This window comes from Anomaloglossus baeobatrachus, chromosome 2, assembly GCF_048569485.1.
Source record: "Anomaloglossus baeobatrachus isolate aAnoBae1 chromosome 2, aAnoBae1.hap1, whole genome shotgun sequence".
Taxonomy (NCBI): Eukaryota; Metazoa; Chordata; class Amphibia; order Anura; family Aromobatidae; genus Anomaloglossus; species Anomaloglossus baeobatrachus.
In genome coordinates this window covers 630,769,837-630,790,429 of record NC_134354.1, presented here as the reverse complement: position 1 = coordinate 630,790,429, position 20,593 = coordinate 630,769,837, and the positions used below count along the sequence as shown (strand labels likewise).

Here is a 20,593-nt window from a genome sequence, read left to right as displayed (position 1 = left end):
GACGTCACATCCGCTTGTAGCGGTGAGCTCACTTCCGGGTCACCTGATCGCAACCGCGGTCTGCACGTCACAGAAGGGGCGTATAATTTAGTCATGTGCTCCTATGCTTCAAGGCAGTATGACTACAACAAAATGGCCGCGATTAGTCTCGCAAATACGCGGTAGTGATACGGCCAATCTATTAACAATGGCCCATCAAAAATGGCAGATGGGCCATACGAGTAACTGTAACATCTGCTACAGGCACCCAGATGGGTAGATGACTCTACAAACATTGCAAACGGGCAGAAAATAAAAATTTAGAAAAAAGCAAAAAGAATCAGGACGACTCCCAGGAGGAAATATCAAAAAGGCAGAGCCAATGGAAAAAATATATATGACTAAATTATACGCCCCTTCTGTGACGTGCAGACCGCGGTTGCGATCAGGTGACCCGGAAGTGAGCTCACCGCTACAAGCGGATGTTCCTGATTTTCTCTACCAATTGTGTTACTGCCATTCATCTGAGTCAGGTGACTATATGGCGGCATAATATACAGCACATACTTCATTAATATGCTGCGGATCTATTTTTCCGGTTATATACAGTAACTGGTTACATGAACAATAAAGTCCACATTCTCTAACTAGCCAATCTCTACCTCTGCAGGTGTTGAGTGTATTGGCGGTTTTATATTTTTTAAGTCCTAATTGGATTTTTAATTATAATTATATTAAAGGTTATATTTTAGGTTCTCTATTATTCACTGAGCTATCCTTTGACCAATTTTGTGAATTTATACCCAGTAGCTAATTCATTATTTCTGTAAGGGTATGGCTGGCTTTCTTGCAACGGGCATTGATACCAGTACATGGACCACAGAGGCGAGGGAGGTTTTCTCAGAGAGGGAGTTCACACAGAAAAAATATACACCCTCACTAAATGGTGCGTTTAGGGATCTAACTAAGACTTATAAGAATCGGGTCACTTCCTGGTGGGAGATACAATCTCTCGAATGCTATCTTAAAGATCAAATTGTACCACGTAATATACGTATTTCTCTTACTCCCAATTACAGATATAAAAGTCCAGAGCTAATTTCTGCATGGCGTAAAGAGATCACAAACTGCTCATTGAAATTAATGATCCTCCTCTTGGAAGAGGAAAAAAAGAATCTGGCCAAACTTGACGGCCTACTCAAGGAGCAGATTGAGATCACTAAGAAATTTTCTAGTGAGGCGGAGTTTGGGACGAAGGAAACTACCCTACAGGGTGTCATTGAGAAACATCAGTACCATCTCAAGGAGAAAAAACACAGGTTTTACATCAGAGACGTACAGGAATTCAGAGACAATAAGGCTTATAATTTTCCAGTTATTAGGTATAATAAACCTAGTGATACGGAGGGTACCTCAACTGACACAGAGTATTCGGATACAGAGGGGAGGAGTAATCAGCGGAGGACCAAACAAAGGGGAAGAGGTAGGAATTCTGATAGGGGTGGTTATAACAAGGGACCTTTTTTAGAGTCCAACCACTTTCTGAGGAGCAAACAGGGTCCGGGGGGGTACAACCCACAGGGGGTTCAACCCAAATAATTAATCTATCGGACAGGCTCCTCTCTGATTTAGAGATGACGGTACTGAGTAAGGGTCTCTCCTTCGTCCCCACATCTGATTTCAATCATTTTGATGCAGTAAAAGATCTCAATCTGTTTACACGAAAACTTAAATGGAAAAAACACTTTGCCATGGAGAATAAGAAAGTTTGCAGAGAGATGGGTATTGCCAATGATCTTTTGGAGGATGTCAGATTTCTTTACAACTTGAGTGACATCAATCCAAATTTGGAGGGTAGGGGTCCCTTTACTGATCTCAAACTAAAAAGCAATAAGATGCCCCCGACCAATAGTGAAGTATCGGCCATTGATGTATTTTGTAATCTGGTTACACGTGACTTAGGTATGATCACTGACAAGCATAACAGGAAATTTAATCTTACCAGGCAGGAGATGGAATGTTTGGGTAATTTGGAGAGGGACACTAACATCGTTGTGAAGGAATCTGATAAAGGGGGCAATATCGTACTCATGAATGTCTCTGACTACAAAAAAATGTGTATGGACATCCTTGGGGACAAATCTAATTATGAGAAATTGAATGGTAATCCTACATCAGACTACCTGTTGACATTGAGAGGGCTATTGTTGGGTGCACGTGACAGAGACTTGATCAGCAATACTGAATTCGATTTTCTATACCCTCCTTTTCCGGTGACCCCCACCTTTTATTGCTTGCCGAAAGTACACAAGGGCCTATCTCCATTACGGGGTAGGCCAATAGTGTCGGGCATCGGCAGTGTTTCGCAAAACATAGGCATCTATGCGGATAGAATACTAAGACCTTTTGTTACATCTTTGGGGTCCTATCTCAAAGACACCACTGATCTACTTAAAAAATTGGAGGGTATTACGATTGAAGATGATGTCTTTTTGGTTAGTATTGATGTCGAATCCCTCTATTCTTCTATTAGACACGATCTAGGCCTGCAGGCGGTAAACTTTTTCTTGAAGAGTAGGGGACAGCAATTTGATGACCATAATGCTTTTCTCTTGAGTCTTGTGGAGTTTTGTCTCAAGAATAATTCCTTCTTGTTTAATGGACAGGTGTACCACCAGCTGAGGGGGACCGCGATGGGGAGTCCAGTGGCCCCATCGTATGCTAATCTCCTCCTCGGTTGGTGGGAGGAGACCTGTGTTTTTGGGGATTCATCCCCTGTCTCCCAGGATAGCATTTTGCTATGGTGTCGCTTCATAGACGACGTGTTTGTTCTATGGAGGGGTACTGAAGATGAAATAATCGGAACGGTTGCGGCTCTGAACAATAATTCTTTGGGCTTGTTCTTCACTTGTGAGTTTGATAGATGGAGTTTGCCTTTTCTTGATGTGCTGATTGAAAGAGACTCTAATGGGAACATTCATACCAGTACATATAGGAAACCAACGGCTACCAATTCGCTCCTACGATGGGAGAGCAGCCATCCTAATGGTCTGAAAAGAGGGATTCCGAAGGGTCAATTTTACAGACTAAAACGAAACTGCTCGGATGAGCAGAGATTCCACCAACAGGCCCTTGATTTGAGTTCCAGATTTCATCATAGAGGATATCCGAACCACGTGATTAAGAAAGCCTTTTTTGAGACACAGCAGAAAACCAGGAATGATCTTCTACATGGATCAGGGAGACCAACATCAGATGAGGAATTCATTCGCTTTATTACCACCTTTAATAATGGATCAGAGGAGGTTAGAAGGATTCTTGAGAGACATTGGTCCATTCTCAAAATGGACGATGACATCGGTAAATGTATTCCCAACGCCCCTGCAGTGACCTACAGGAAGGCCCGCTCTATAAAAGAGAGACTGGTGCACAGCCATTTCTCATGTCATACTGGGACATGGCTGACTAATCCAGTCAAAGGCTGCTACAAGTGTAGCGGGTGCATTGCATGTAGTTACCTTAAGCCGGGAAAATTTTTCTTTTCCCATGTTCTGGAAAAACGATATGACATCCGCTCTTTCATTAATTGCAGAACTAAGGGCGTTATATACAAAGCCACCTGTAGTTGTCACAAAGAGTATGTGGGCAAGACCAAAAGGGAATTTAGGAGGAGAATAGGGGAGCATATCCGGGACATTCGCCTGGGCAATGATACTCCAGTGGCCCGTCACATCATGGAACATCATGCAGGGGATGCTAAAGCAATTAGCTTCCAGGGCATTGATGTAGTGCCCCCCCCTCTTAGAGGTGGGAATTGGGACAATAAAATTCTTAAACAAGAAACCAAGTGGATTTCTTGGCTTAAAACTAGTAAACCATTGGGCCTCAATGAAGCTCTCTCCTTTGCACCCTTTGTGGTAGACTAGATTAGAGATAATGTAGGAGGGACAGTCGCCGCCCGAGTGGGGGCACCAATCACCGTACTTTTTAGGGTGCCGACCTCCACAAACAGGTAGGGTCAGCTTTTATCTTAGGGCCCTTAGTTGTGGTTAGATTGGTGGTGGTTTTCTTCCCTCATGCCCATATTGAGGTTTTTTGGTCAAAAATCTTTTAAGTGATCTGATGTTGGTTGTGATCTAATACTCCTGGTCTATTCTGGCCTTCTCTGATCCATTGTCGTGTGGTCTATTTTTAACAATTATATATATTTTTTCCATTGGCTCTGCCTTTTTGATATTTCCTCCTGGGAGTCGTCCTGATTCTTTTTGCTTTTTTCTAAATTTTTATTTTCTGCCCGTTTGCAATGTTTGTAGAGTCATCTACCCATCTGGGTGCCTGTAGCAGATGTTACAGTTACTCGTATGGCCCATCTGCCATTTTTGATGGGCCATTGTTAATAGATTGGCCGTATCACTACCGCGTATTTGCGAGACTAATCGCGGCCATTTTGTTGTAGTCATACTGCCTTGAAGCATAGGAGCACATGACTAAATTATACGCCCCTTCTGTGACGTGCAGACCGCGGTTGCGATCAGGTGACCCGGAAGTGAGCTCACCGCTACAAGCGGATGTGACGTCACACGCTATTCCGAATGAGCGGTTTATTTAAACCAGGCGGCGATGCATGATAGACGCGATCTGCCCAGGTTATTCCTGGAGGTGATGGATGTAAGTTATACTCGCTTTGTTGCATGTACCGTTTACCTTGGTTATCATACTCGGATCGTTTGATTAACGTGGTTTATATATTTTTCAACAGTAACTTATGCCATATTGTGTTGGTCATTTTTGACCGGAATTTGGGATGTTTATGCTCCCCTGATGATATAAGAAACGCGTTGGGAGTTTCATGCACAACGGCTGGACGCATGTTGGGAACCAGTGGGGATCCTGAGTCATTCAGATAAAGGACCAGGTGTTTTCTCCGTTATGGTGGTTACCAAGACTATCCAGCATCCAGTGCCTTATAAGTAGGGAAAGGTGTATACGGCAGATTGGGTAAGACCGTTCCTGATTTTCTCTACCAATTGTGTTACTGCCATTCATCTGAGTCAGGTGACTATATGGCGGCATAATATACAGCACATACTTCATTAATATGCTGCGGATCTATTTTTCCGGTTATATACAGTAACTGGTTACATGAACAATAAAGTCCACATTCTCTAACTAGCCAATCTCTACCTCTGCAGGTGTTGAGTGTATTGGCGGTTTTATATTTTTTAAGTCCTAATTGGATTTTTAATTATAATTATATTAAAGGTTATATTTTAGGTTCTCTATTATTCACTGAGCTATCCTTTGATACTGAAAAGAGCAGCTTTTAATATACCTACATAAACTTAAAAAGAGCTGGGGAAAACGCAGCAAAAACGCAACATGTGAACAGTACCTAAAACATTGTGTTGCACTCTATTTTTAAACTTACTGTTAATGGCCCCTTCCCACATCTGTATTTCCAGTACGTGTGGTGTCCGTTTTCACACTACTCTGCTGATCTTTACACCTCCATGTTTTCAGCACACTTGTGTCTATGTGATCCACTTGGAGTTATGTCAATTTTTTACCATCAGCACAAATGAATAGGGCCTATAGAAGTCTATGGGTCAATGAAAAACACGTACAGCACACGGATGACATCTATGTGCTGTCTGTGTGACACGGACCAGTATTAAATGCATTCAAGAAATTAAAGATTTTTATGTGTTAAAGATGTGCTAAGATGATAGGTAGATATTACTGCTATTAATCCAAATAAATAAATTAATAATTAAAAAAAAAAAATATGACTTGGGGTCCCCCGCCATTGTTGATTACCATCAAAGGTAAAGCAGATAGCTGTGAGCTGATATAATCGCCCATGGTTATTAGGACCTTTATAGCCTAAAAATATCAGCCTATAGCCACCCCAGAAGTGGTGCATTACATTAGATGCACCAGTTCTGGTGCTTCATCTCAGTTCTTCCTGATTGCCCTGGTGCAGTGGTAATTGGGGTAATGGTAGTTGGGGTTGAGGTCAGCAGTGTAGTGTCAGCTGGCATGAAGCCCTGGTGTTAGTGATGGAGAGGTGTCTATCAGACAGGAGAACAAGTGGAATAGGAATATCCAGCATCAGCAACTTCTTAAAAACTCATCCTTTATTTTTCAAAAATTTCATAAAAAACATGTAACATCAAGACATAAAATTCAAAAAATAATCCATGGTATATAGCCTATGAGCAAACGCGTTTCGGACGCGGGTCCTTATTCATATAAAACATCCATTAAGCAGGAAAAGTCTTCACAATTAAGTATAATGATATGTTAGATCATGCCTTATATTCATGCTAGATGGAAATCTAGATTTTAAAAAAAAAAATCATCTGTCATCTGGCATGAATATAAGGCATGACCTAAGGGAAACCTTTTCCTGCCTTATGGATGTTTTATATGTTTGAAAGTGTTCTCTCCAGATTGGTTTATTCTAACACTTATTCTAACATTTATTCTGCACATTTTAACAGGATATGACATAAGTAACAGCATTTTGTAGCATTCATACAATGAATAAGGACCCGCGTCTGAAATGTGTTTGTTAATAGGCTATCTACCATGCATTGTTTTTGAGATCCTACAAGTTTTTTATGAAATTTTTGAAAAATAAAGTATGAGTTTTTAAGAAGTCGCCAATTTCTGAATATTCCTATTCCTCTTGTGCTCCTGTTGACATCCAGTTTCCGCTGCAATGGACATCTTCTCCTGCTGGTGAGCTGACCCCTTTCCTCTTGTGTCTATCAGACACCCTCATTAATAACCTAGTAATTAAAAAAAAAAAAAAAAGAAATACACACCCCCAAAAAAATAAAACACTTTTGACACTTTCCTTCCCCTTGTTCACCACTTTAATAAAAATACAAACAAAACAAGTAGGTTTGCCATAGTTCAGGGATTCCGACATAGTCCAGAAAATCTGACAAGCATAAAGAGAGAGAAATAAAAACAAGACACTTATCCTCGTTCACCAATTTATTAAAAAGCAAAGTTCCCATACAGCTCTGGAAAAGTCCAGTGGTTCCCACAATGCTCTTCGCTTATGTCCATCAAATGCTATGGTGCCTCATTGGCTCCATAGGCTTTGAACAGCAGCCACTCCTGGCTCACACTGCGCTCTAAGAGATGCGGCGACTGTTATGAGGGTTACAGTACATCACCACTTATCACTGTGATGTCACTGTGATACTGTCATTTGGCATAGCTGAGAGAAACTTGTGTGAAAATGCTAATAGGTGCAATACTTTTGCGCTACTCTGAATTGCGCCAGCATTTTGAGGCTTTTCAAAGCAATGCACGCTGTAATTCTGATAAAATTGCTTTGATGAATTGGGGCCTATGAGTTAAGGTCTATATCTAAAGCACTTTAATGTTCTGAGTCGACCACCATTTTACTATAGACTATTTCGGGCCTAGTAGACAGAATTATTAACACTTTAAACATAAGGTGATCTTTATTAGTAAAGGCAGATAATTAAAATTTGCAATTTTCTGACATTTTAGATTGTCCTCTGGAAGCCAGATTCACCTGAGCATGTACAGAAGAATAAGGAAGTTCACTTCTATGTAAATTCTACTGTAGTAGATGAGGTTAAGTTTATGTTGAAGGAATCTGCCATCACATATACGTGAGTAAAGCATCAGTTTTAAGGCTCAAATTTCACATTTATTCTGCTATCCCTACTAACTTGGTATCCTTCTCTTTTGCTTAGAATTTTGGTTGATAATACTCAAAACCTAATTGAGCAGCAAACATACAATGACACTACAGGCCAACGAAGCTCGGTCTCTTACTATGAACAATATCATAACCTAGAAGATGTAAGTCTTATTCATAGCTATAGTATTATTTATAACAAATATTTTAAAATGAAATTCTATTAGAGATGAACAAAAAGATTTGCACTACTCTTGTCCCTCATCCACTTCAGTACTCTATGGCAGCCGGTCCAGTACAATGTGAACTTCATCAGCTTGCACCCGAAGGTGTCTTGGGTGCCTCTTCTAATTATTAGGCACATGTGACATCATGATGTTATATGAGGACTAGTCACTATGTCTCAAGTCATGTCATGACATCTGTTGTGCCTTAACACCATAATATTCTGTGGTTGCCTTGTAATCACAAAAGATGACAAAAATGCTGGCACTCAAGTCCTGGCTGAAAATGGTCTCACTGACCATGGTGTACTGAACTGGATCCTGGGCCAGTGTAGGGTAACTGTTTTTGCTCATCATTAATTTTTAGAGTCTTTATATAAGATTAACATGCACCGTATTTGGACAAGAATACTTGTACAGTTGGTTTTATGATGACATGCTATTATACTTCAATAGGTATTAATATGGAGTTGGTCCACCCATAACAGTTGCAGCAGTTTCCATTGTTCTATGAAAATTTCTACAATATTTTGGGCTGTGCCTGTGTGGATTTTTGACCATTTATTCAGAGGTGCTTTTGTGAGGTCAGACTCTGATATTGGGCAAAAAGGGCTTAGATTGCAATTTTCATTCTCATTAATCCCAGTGGTGTTCAATGGAATTGAGGTCAGAGCTCTTTGTGGACAGTCAAGTTCTCCCACACTAAACTCACCCTACTTTATGTTTATGGACTTTGCTTTGTGCACTGGGGCACTGTCATACGAAAACAGAAATAGGCTTCCCCTCACTGTTGCCTCAAAATTCGAGGCGTTCTGTAGTTCAAATTGTCTTGGTATGCTGAAGCAGTAAGATTTCAATTTAATAGAATCAAGGGGCTTTGGCTAACACCTGAAAACTCCATAGTATTATCCTTTACAGTTGTGCTCAAATGTTTACATATCCAGGCACATTGTATGCTTTCTTGGCCTTTTTTCAGAGAATATGAATAACACAAAAACTTTTTTTCCACTCATGGTTAGTGGTTAGATGAAGCCATTTATTGTCAAATTACTATGTTTTCTATTTTTAAATCATAATGACAACAAAAAATATCCAAATGACCCTGATCAAAAGTTCATATACCCCTGGTGATTTTGGCCTGATAACATGCACAGAAGTTGACACAAATAGGTTTGAATGGCTAATAAAGGTAGCATCCTCACCTGTGACCTGTGTGCTAGTAATCATTGTGTGTGCGTAAAAGCTGAGTGAGTTTCTGAGATCCAGACAGATTCTTGCATCATTCATCCTGCCACTGATGTTTCTGGATTATGAGTCATGGGGAAAGCAAAAGAATAGTCAAGTGATCTAAGGGAAAAGATAGTTGAACTGTATGAAACAGGAAAGGGAAACAAAAAGATATCCAAGGAATTGATAATGCCAGTCAGCAGTGTTTAAGCTGTGATTAACAAATGGAAAATCAGGGGCTCTGTAAAAACCAAATCACGATCAGGTAGACCAACAAAAATTTCGGCCACAACTGCCAGGAAAATTGCTTTGGATGCAAAGAAAAACCCACAAATAACATCAGCTGAAACACAGGACTCACTGAAAACTAGTATTGGGGGTATTTCAAGATGCAAAATAAGGAGGCACTGGAAGAAAAATGGGTGCATGGTCGAGTTGTCAGAAGAAAGCCATTACTACGCAAATGCCACAAAGTATCTCAGCTACAATACGCCAAACAGCATAGAGACAAGCCTCCATAAAAGTTACATTTAGAGAGGTGTCAACAAGGTCTATGATCAAAGGAACACCATTCTTACTGTAAAGTACGGAGGTGGATCGCTGCTGATGTGGGGATGTGTGAGCCATAACGCCACAGGACACTTGGTCAAAGTTGAAGGAAAGATGAATGTAGCACTTTATCAGCAAATACTGGAGGCAAATATGCACTCATCAGCCCAGATGTTATGCATGGGACGTACTTGGATTTTCCAACATGACAACAATCAGAAACACAAGGCCAAGTGGACCTGTCATTGGCTACAGCAGAACAAAGTGAAGGTTCTGGAATGGCCATCTCAGTCTCCTAACCTCAATATCATTAAGCCACTCTGGGGAAACTCAAAATGTGCAATTCATGCAAGAAAGTCCAGGAATTTACAGGAACTAGAGGCTTTTTGCCAAGAAGAATTGGCAGCTTTACCATCTGAGAAAATAAAGAGCCTCATCCACAACTACCACAAAAGACTTCAAGCTGTCATTGATATTAGTGGGGATCTTAGTGGGGTATTAAGAACTGGGATATATAAACTTTTGATCAGTGTCATTTGGATGTTTTTGGTTGTCATTATGATTTAAAAAGAGAAAACACAGTAATTTGACAATAAATGACTTCCCCCAACCACTAACCATGAGTGGAAAAAAAGTTTTTGTGTTATCATTCATATGCTCTGAAAAAAGGCCAAGAAAGTCGGGGTATGTAAACATTTGAGCACAACTCTATATATTCCGCTAAATTTAACAGCTGGCATGATTCAGTCAGACAAGTGATCTCCTGGCATTCACCAAATGGAGTTTTGCCATCAGACTACCAGAAACGTGATTTTTCACCACAGAGAACACACACTGCTCCAGAGTCATGGTGATGGTGTGTTCTAGACCACTTCATGTGACACTTGTGACACTTGACATTGTGTGTTTAAATGCAGCTGCTCGGCCATAGAAACCTATGCTATGATGCTACCGATGGAAATATTAATGTCAAAGGAGGTTTGGAGTGCTAGCAGCGAGTTGGTGACTTATATGAACAATGCATCCCTGCCAGTGCGTTCTTTGTAAAAAAGTATTTGCCGGTACGCATCTCTGAGGCGAGGGGCTTAGGGGGGGTGCTGTCAGGGGCACCGGCGGCCAAGATTGAGGAGCGGGGGGGGGTGGGGGGGTGTGCTGTCGTGCGGCCGGGAGATCCTGTGCATGATTTACCTGTTGAGGCACTGGGCGCCGGAAAACGGCAGTCCCCATACAGCTCCGCCCCCGGCCGCATTGCCGTCCCCCTGAATATACTGCCGCATGAGCAAACCGCTCAACTTGTCCAATGGACGGTGCGGCCCTGTTTCTCATTATTCAGTTTTGTAGTCTGTACGCTAATTTCAATCAAAAACTATGTAATTCAGATTTCAAAATAAAAATAAAAAATGATTAATACTGTATAATCATTTTTTTTCACTTGCAAAATATGGTTTTCGACTTACCTAGGCTGTATTCTATAAGAAACGCCAAAGTTCAACCAAATTTCCATCAGCCACGACACCTCGAGTTCGTTCTTTACTGTTTCTGGCAATGGCTGATCGCCGACCTCGAAGTATCCAAGAGTCAATGTACTTTGTTGGATTAAACAGCTTCAAAGGTGGCCCAACTAGCCTGACAAAAAGCAGAGAAGAAATAGTCTTTGTTAGCAACGATGCAGGGGATGGTGTTGCAATCAGGTTCATTTGCGAAAATCCCCGTCCTGAAGGAAATAGGAATGGTACAGAGTGCATGTTGCAGTGGCACCATTTGGATCTGCACCCACCATTCTCATGTTAAGGTCACATGTACGGACCCTTTCAGCTTTCTAAATCCTATAAATACATATGTTACTCCCCCTTCATCATGTACATATACGTAAAGAAAAAGTCCTGCACCACTGAATGTTACCTTGCGGGGTCACACGTTTGCTAGGAGTAGAGCTCCAAGGTCAAATATCTGCCGGCTGCGGGGTGCCAGTCCACAAATAGGGGATAAGTCCAAGTGCTCCAGGAAGGAAAAAGACTGCACTCATCCGCTGTGCCGATATCCTTTTAATTTAACCACATGCAGGTTTAAAAGGCAGGAGGAGTGCGGTCTTTTTCCTCCCCCTTCATTATGTAACAATGTCCCCCATCCTGGTATTTATGGTATGTCCCCATCCTGGTGTATATGGACCCGCAGCCTGGTGTATATGGGCCCCCGAAATGGATATTCTGGTGTATATGGACCGCCCACCTGGGTCCAATGCTAGTATATATGGGTTTCCACCCTGGGCCCTCATGCTGGTATATATGAGCCCCCAGCCTGGGTCCCCTCCTGGTGTATATGAGCCCCCAGCCTGATGTATATGGGCCTTCAGCCTGGGCCCTGTGCTGGTGTATATGTGCATCCAGCTGGTATATAAGGGCTCCCAGACTGGACCCCATGCTGGTATATGGGTCCCCAGCCTTGGTATACATGTCCCCTGTTCTGCGTTTTACAAAAAAAAGAAAATCATATACTCACCTGCTTCCTCAGGTCTTGAACAGTGCAGTGCAAGCAGGACATTGCGCGCACAAGACAGCAGAGTCCCAGCGCAGAGCGATGACGTCACCATGCTGGGACTCTGTGTCCTACGTGTGCGCTGTCTTCAGCAGCAGTGCAGGGAGATCATGTCACCTCCGCACTGCCGCATAGGTTAACTATATCGGCGCGTTGTGCACGCTGATATAGTTAATGGTATCGCAGCTCCGGGTGGGCCCCCTCTGAGAACAGGGCCCAGGGTGGCCACACCCTCTGCCCCCCCGCTAGCTAAGCTACTGCCCCTGCTCCTTCAATCCTTCATCCCCCTTGTCTCTCAATTCTCCATATCCCTGATCTCACTTTATTCCCCCTGCACAGCCTGCCGCCCTCTGCACCCCTCTCTCACATACCATGCACTCCTCCATCTTCTGCAGCTTCTTTCCCGCTGGGCAAAACTCCATGGCTCCGCCCACCTGAGTCACATGTACGTGACATCATCGCAAGTCCTGCAGCTTTAGTAGCTGCTCTGCTTGTGCCTCCGCTCCACACATGGCTAATTTGTATAGTTTACAAATTAGCCATGTGGACAGAGCCAGAAGTGCTGACCCTCAGCGCTCTTCAGATTTTCCGGTACGCCGTACCGCCGCAAAAAAAGCACTGGTCCCTGCACTGGACTTCCCCACTGTGTATCTTCACAAGGTCTCCACTTTGTGGCTCAGTTGCTGTAGCTTCTTCTAAACACTTCCAGTTTTCAATAACATTCCTCATAGTTGTTGTTGGAATATTTAGGAGGGATGATATCTCAGAAGACCACGCTCAACGTAAAAATGCAATGATTAAGATGTGTGTCTCTATACTTTTGATCATATAGTTTATGTCAATAAGGTTCTGATTCCAGCACATTTTAATGCTACATTTTAGGAGTGTATTTATAAGGCTTCATAGAAATTTGCCAAATGTATTCATAGCACCACATTGAGCAATTGTATACCAAAAATGTGTTGGACCCCTTTTTATTCACTGAAATTATTGGAATAAGATAGCTGACTAATCTAAACTGAAGGGATTGTGATTTACATTGTTTGAACACATTCGGAATGGTGTAATATCATAGAAGTAATAATTACCTTACTCCTGTTCTGACATTGTGTCCTCAATGATCTCTGTCCTACTTGTTCCATGTGGATGGAGAAGTCACTGCTGCGTCCAATCAGCTGTCCGCCAACCATTATAGTTGTGACACTTTTTGAATATGACATTAAGATAATGATCAAGGAACTAGCAATTTGGAATCCCCACAGTTCTTTTATATCGACGAGGTAATTTTTGTTCTGTATTTCTACTAGATATACTACTGGATGGAACAAATGGTTGGGTCCCATCCTGATATGTTGGAAAAAATTTACATAGGAAAGTCTTTTGAAAATCGTCCTCTCTACGTTCTGAAGGTATAGTTACAATATGTGAAAAACACTACTAGTGGACTATGTAAAACTAGTTTGTGGTTCTGGGGAACCGGGAAACTGCACATACTGTATATTGTTATTTACCAGCTACTGAAGACAGAGACACGGGTATGAAAATTGTTTTGGCTGCACTAGTAATTGAGTGTGTAGTTTCTGATAACTAGCGTTTGGGTACACGACAGGTTCATTATCAAAAATAATAGCCACATGTTTACTTTAACAGGTGAGATATACAGATCATTTTTTCACCACTGATTGTTTCTTAGATGACGGGGAAAGAGAAAACAGCAACAAATGCAATATGGATTGACTGCGGTATTCACGCCAGGGAGTGGATTGCTCCAGCCTTCTGCATGTGGTTTGTTGGACATGTGAGTATCAGTCTGCTAAAATGGCTTAGAAAATGTTCAGAAATAGCTTACTGCAAAAGTAAATATATATATGGAATACAAGGGGAAAAGGCTCCACACAGATGGAATAAGCTCCACTTTACATTGTATAGACACTTTACATTGGAATCTCAGGCTACATACACACAGAGCAAATTGAAATTAACAGCAGATCTTCTGCACAGATATTGTTATATTACAGTTCCAGTACAGGACATACAACTGTGATTTCCCAGTGTGATGGTATTTGTTGTGCAGATTTCTAAATCCATTACCTGACAATTCTTTAGGCAAATTTGCAGTAGGGATTTCATTTATTTTAAATCTGCAGCAAAACCCTTGATACACACGTGAATTTTGCAGTTGATTTGCATTCAAATTCACAATGAAATGTGTGAAGGAAATATTGCTGTGTGCATATGCATATACAATAATTAAACTGAACTTTCCCAGTTTGACGTCCATGATTTTTCTCATACACAACAAATGGTATGTATGCCATCAGTGTTTTTCATCCGATTTGTGCACATCATAATTGTGCACATCGGCGTGTGTGCATGTCTGCATACCATGTGTGCATATCTGTGTATTGTGCTTGAATGCCTGCATACCATGCGTGCATGTCTCTATATTGTGTACTTGTCTGTGTACTTTGTGTTTATATCTGTGTACTGTATGTGTACGTGTCTGTGTATGTGCATGTCTGCATACCAAATGTGCATGTATGCATATGGTATGTGTGCATGTCTGCATATGTGTGTTCATGTCTGTGTACTGTATGCGTGTGTGTGCATGACTGCATACTGTGAGTGTGCATGTCTGCATACTGTGAGTGTGCATGTCTGCATACTGTGAGTGTGTATGTCTGCATGTGTGTGTGCATGTCTGTATATTACATGTGTGCATGTCTGCTTATGTGTGTGCATATTTGTGTGCTATATGTGTGCTTATGTTTGTGCATGTCTGTGTATTGTATGTGTGCATGCTGCGTACTGTATGTTTTTTATTCTGACATCATGTTGTTCCACATATCTATGTATCTATGTAGTAAACGCAGTTCTGGTACTGTAGTTTTTATGTAGTAGGAGCAGTTCCGTGCCCCAATCACTGTTATTTTGAAAGACTTTAACATCTGCTGCTTGAATGTAGCGGCCGGAGATAAGCAGCCTTTGTCTGTATGCGCATGCTGCAGTTTTTGTCACGTTTTTTGGTGCAGTTTTGTTGTCTGAAAGTTCTCACTTCTGACTTCCCAGCAAAGTCTATGAAAATTCAGATTTGCTGTGCACACGTTGCCATTTTTTTTTTGTCACAAACTTCTGACAAAAACACTGCAGCATGTTCTATCCCCTTGTGTTTTTGGCTTGCTTCTGCTGAAAAAATGCCTCAAAAACACATGGTCAAAAGCACCCCATCATTACAAGAGTTATATTTTTTACATTTGCAGGCACTCTGAGACAAGGTATTACAACAACAACAACAACAACAACAACAAAAACAACTCCATTTAGGCCAATGGACAACAAGAGATTCATGCAAATATACATTTTTATTACATAACTTTTTTTAAAAAAACGAAAAGGATACAAAAACAGAGGCATTCCTATGAGGAACAGTTAAGTGCCGGGTATAGATATAAAATAGTAGAACTTATGAGTACAGAGAATACTCCTATTATTGATCTGTTTATATACTGTATTGATCATCCAAAAAAAAAAATATCATCTTATAATGTAATACAAAAAATACTATAAATAGAGGCAAACTTGATAGTACCAGACACAGGTCAATAGTTATAAATATAAAGGGCATTTAATTAGAGAGGAGTTGAGCATATAAACAACATACCACTACAAAAAAAAATAAAAAAAAATATATATATATATATATATATATATATATTGCACTGTTAGTATAAACCACTAAAAAAATAGATATATGTGGCATTATTGATATAGATATGGGAAAAGTTCGTATTCCCTTTTTTTAAGCCTATTTTGCTTCTCTAAAGAAGCTGGGTGCGAAACAGTTGTCGGGGTGGAGGGATGCATGTGCCAAGAGTCCCTGCACTTATATTTACTACTAAGGTATACACTGCTTGTTTATGATTAATGTAGTCATTAATTATTTGCATAGAACATGGGTATTGCTCTCCTATTGACCTTATTATAATCTTGCTTCAGCAAAAACATTCGACTAACATATATGTATATAATTTGTCAATTTTTGCTAGCTGTATGGATTCCCTATGATACTTATAATCCGAGAAGTTTCTCTTGTTATATAGATATAGATATATATACATATAGATATATATACAAATATATATATATTACATATTTATATTTTTTTTTTCAGTGGTGTATACTAACAGTGCTATATATATATATAAATATATGTATTTATTTATATTTATTTTTGTAGTGGTATGTGCATATGCTCTACTCCTCTCTAATTAAATGCACTTTATATTTATAACTGTTGACCTGTATTTGGTACTATCAAGTTTACCTCTGTTTATAGAATTTTTTTGTATTACATTATCAGATGATATTTATTTTATTTTTTTTTGGATGCCCGATACAGTATATAATCACATTATCAATAATCGTATTCTCTGTACTCATAAGTTCTACTATTTTATATCTATACCCGCCATGTATGTGTTCCTCACAGGAATGCCTCTGTTTTCTATCCTTTTCGTTTTAAAAAAAAAAAAAAGAATTATGTAATAAAAATTTATAGTTGCATGAATCTCTTGTTGTCCATTGCCTTAAATGTAGTTGTTGTAATAATTTGGTGAAGTGTCATGCACCTTATGTTTATCTTGGACTTATTTTGTAATAAATAATCTGAAACAACGTGCAGTTTTGGTTGCAGTTTTTGTGACAACAACACTGCAGTGTGCGCATAAGGTGGGTTGCTGCAACTCGGGGGCCACTGCTTTGTCATTGCCCTGCAGGCCAAAATTTGGCAGCCAGCTCCTGGAGCAACTTCCTAGTCTTGAATATAAGAATGACTTGTGCGTGGAAAACTGAAATCTGAATGAGCCAGATACCCTGGACAGACAGATCTCCCTGCAGTGCCTTGCAAAAGTATTTGGCCCCCTTGCATTTTTCAACCTTTTCCCATATTTCAGGCTTCAAACATAAAGATAAAAATTTTAATGTTATGGTGAAGAATCAACAAGTGGGACACAATTGTGAAGTTGAATGAAATTTGTTGCTTATTTTAAACTTTTTTAAAAAATAAATAACTGAAAATTGGGGCGTGCAATATTATTCGTCCCCTTTAAGTTAATACTTTGTAGCGCCATTTTTTGATCATGATCATGATTAAGGGTGAGTGCTTTCACCTGAAACGCGTTGTGCTGGTCATGTCATTCTTTGTGTCTGCATGATAAAATAAAGACGTGATTTTTTTGCCTGAAGAGCTGGACATCCTCATCTTTTGCATTATTTTGGGCTGTGGCAGTGCCTGTCCGTGCTCCAGGACGAAATTAAGACTGAGCTTTTTCCACGGTGAGCTGATTCATACTATTGAACTTCCATTTTGGATGTCCGTTTCTCCAGTACATGTAACATCAGTGTGATGGCGTATGCTTGCCGTGTGTGCGTGTTGAATGTCCGTGTATATGTGAGATACGTACATGTCATGTCAGTGTGCAGTCCGTGTGTCTTGAGCCATTTCCCCATTTTTTTAAAAAAAAAAACAAAACACACGGACCGCATGGAAAACACACGTCCGTCTCACGTACGTGCAGACACGGACCCATTGTAGCAGGTCCATGTCTGCGTAATGCCGGTGAAACGCAGACATATCATCCGTGTTAAAAAAGGCACACACGTACAAACCACACGGACACACGTTCCGTGTGGCTTTTACGTGTGTGTGCCTGTTACTGTAGGGTAACATTGGTGCATGTGTGTTCGTGCCGCCGGTACGTGTCAAAAAGTCCCAAACACGTACCGGCAGCACGGATGTGTGTTGCAGGCCTTACACAGATTCTCCATTGGACTCAGATCTGCACTTTGACTTGGCCATTCTAACACCTGCATACATTTATTTGTGAACCATTCCATTGTAGATTTTGTTTTATGTTTGGGATCATTGTCTTGTTGGAAGACAAATCTCCGTCCCAGTCTCAGGTCTTTTGCAGACTCCAACAGGTTTTCTTCAAGAATGGTCCTGTATTTGGCTCCATCCATCTTCCCATCAATTTTAACCATCTTCCCTGTCCCCACAGAAGAAAAGCAGGCCCAAACCATGATGCTGCCACCATCATGTATGACAGTGGGGATTGTGTGTTCAGGGTGATGGGCTGTGTTGCTTTTATGCCAAACATATCGTTTGGCATTGTGCCCAAATAGTTCGATTTTGGTTTCATCTGACCAGAGCACTTTCTTCCACATGTTTGATGTGTCTCCCAGGTGGCTTGTGGAAAACTGTAAACAACACTTTTTATGAATATCTTTGAGAAATGGCTTTCTTTTTGCCACTCTTCCATAAAGGCCAGATTTGTGCAGTGTACGGCTGATTGTTGTCCTATGGACAGACTCTCCCACCTCAGCTGTAGATCTCTGCAGTTCATCCAGAGTGATCATGGGCCTCTTGGCTGCATCTCTGATCAGTCTTCTTGTTTGAGATGAAAGTTTGGATGTGTCTTGGTAGATTTGCAGTGGTATGATCCTTGGGATGTTTAAAGTTTTGGAAATCTTTTTGTAGCCAAATCCGGCTTTAAACTTCTCCACAACAGTATCACGGACCTGCCTGTTGTGTTCCTTGGTCTTTATGATGCTTTCTGCACTTTAAACAGAACACTGAGACTATCACAGAGCAGGTGCATTTATACGGAGATTGGTTACACACAGGTGGCTTATATTTATCATCATCAGTCATTTAGGACAACATTGGATCATTCAGAGATCCTCAATGAACTTCTGGAGTGAGTGTGCAGCACTGAAAGTAAAGGGGATGAATAATATTGCGCGCCCCACTTTTCAGTTATTTATTTTTTAAAAAAGTTTAAAATAAGCAAAAAATTTCGTTCAACTTCACAATTGTGTCCCACTTGTTGTTGATTCTTCACCATAAAATTTAAATTTTTATCTTTATGTTTGAAGCCTGAAATGTGGGAAAAGGTTGAAAAATTCAAGGGGGCCGATTACTTCTCGAGGCACTGTATATACACACACATTAGGAATACCGTGATTAAATCACAATTTTGATCACTGTACAGCTGTATTAAGAAAATATTCAGACAATTGTAGTATTATTAAAAATGACATGTTAAAAGTTGGACATTCTTTTTAAAAGGAATGCATCATCAGAGATTTTATCCAGCTTTTATTATGAAATACATTTAATTTTATTTAATAAATCTTAGTTATTTCCAAACACATGATTCCATCTTTTTGATTGATATTTAGCCTCTTCATAAACATTGCATATATTGCATATCTATATTGCATATCTAACATTGCACTATGTTACTTACTGTCTAGGCTGTGGGATTCTATGATACAGACGAGTACATGACTTATCTTTTGAAAAACATTAACTTCTATATTTTACCAGTGATGAATGTAGATGGTTATCACTATACATGGACCACGGTACGTATGCCTCTTATACAGCAATTATTATGGCTAATGTTTCCATGAATAAATTTACCAGGTAGCTATATCCAATCCACTGATCTTCAGATCACAAACTAATTGCACGTGTAAATTCTCCTTCAGAATTTTAAGATAAAAACAGGGATGTACATAGAAATCATGGGGTCTCATAGCAGAAGACCTAATTGGATTCTCCCCTTCACAAACAAAAAAAAAGAAGGAAAAAAATAAATATTTGGCGGGGCAACAGAACAGCATATCTCACAACTCTGCAGTCCATACAAAGTAATTTTCCTCCTATTGACGTTCTTTCGTGTTAAAATGCATTAAAATACTTCTTTCAGGACCCCATAAAGTATGATGCCAACAAAAGTGCCCCTCACACAGTTTAATAGCCCCATAGTTAATTCATACACAGCACCCTCCAGACGCACGGTTTGATAACTCTACATTATCCACCATCCCACAAAGTACGATACCCCCACAGTGACCCCTGACACAGCCCTTCGTACAGTATAATGGACCCCACTAGCCTTCCAAACAGTGGAATGTTTCCCTACAGAGCCCTCCAAATAGTATATTAGCCCCACATTGCCCTGCAAAATGTATAACTATTAAGGCCACTTTACACACAGAGATAAATCTTTGGCAGATCTGCGGTTGCAGTGAAATCATGGACATATTGTTCCATTTGTACACAGCCACAAACCTGGCACTGATTGTCCACAATTTCACTGCAACCACAGATCTGCCAAAGATTTATCTCTGTGTGTAAAGTGGCCTTTACGCTCGCAGGTGTTGAGCCGGCGAGCAGGAGTGGACCCACTGGCCCACAGGGGGACTCGGGCTTACCATGACATGGGAGGGCTTAACTAAATACCTACCGGGTATTTATCATAGCATCTGATGGTGAGGATGGGCTTGGCTACCGGCAGGTGCAACTCCCAGGGCAGAGAAGGTC

The 20,593-nt window shown here is 40.5% G+C and overlaps 1 protein-coding gene across 1 annotated transcript in view; it reads left to right on the top strand.

Annotated features, from left to right (window-relative positions):
- Nucleotides 1-20,593, top strand: part of CPB2 (carboxypeptidase B2) — a 109,723-nt gene that overhangs the window by 66,316 nt on the left and 22,814 nt on the right. Inside the window, exons 4-8 of the mRNA XM_075333875.1 lie at nt 7,513-7,637; nt 7,722-7,830; nt 13,509-13,610; nt 13,895-13,999; nt 19,519-19,629. Coding sequence (XP_075189990.1) covers nt 7,513-7,637; nt 7,722-7,830; nt 13,509-13,610; nt 13,895-13,999; nt 19,519-19,629 — 552 coding nt within the window. The remainder of the gene's footprint in view (nt 1-7,512; nt 7,638-7,721; nt 7,831-13,508; nt 13,611-13,894; nt 14,000-19,518; nt 19,630-20,593) is intronic.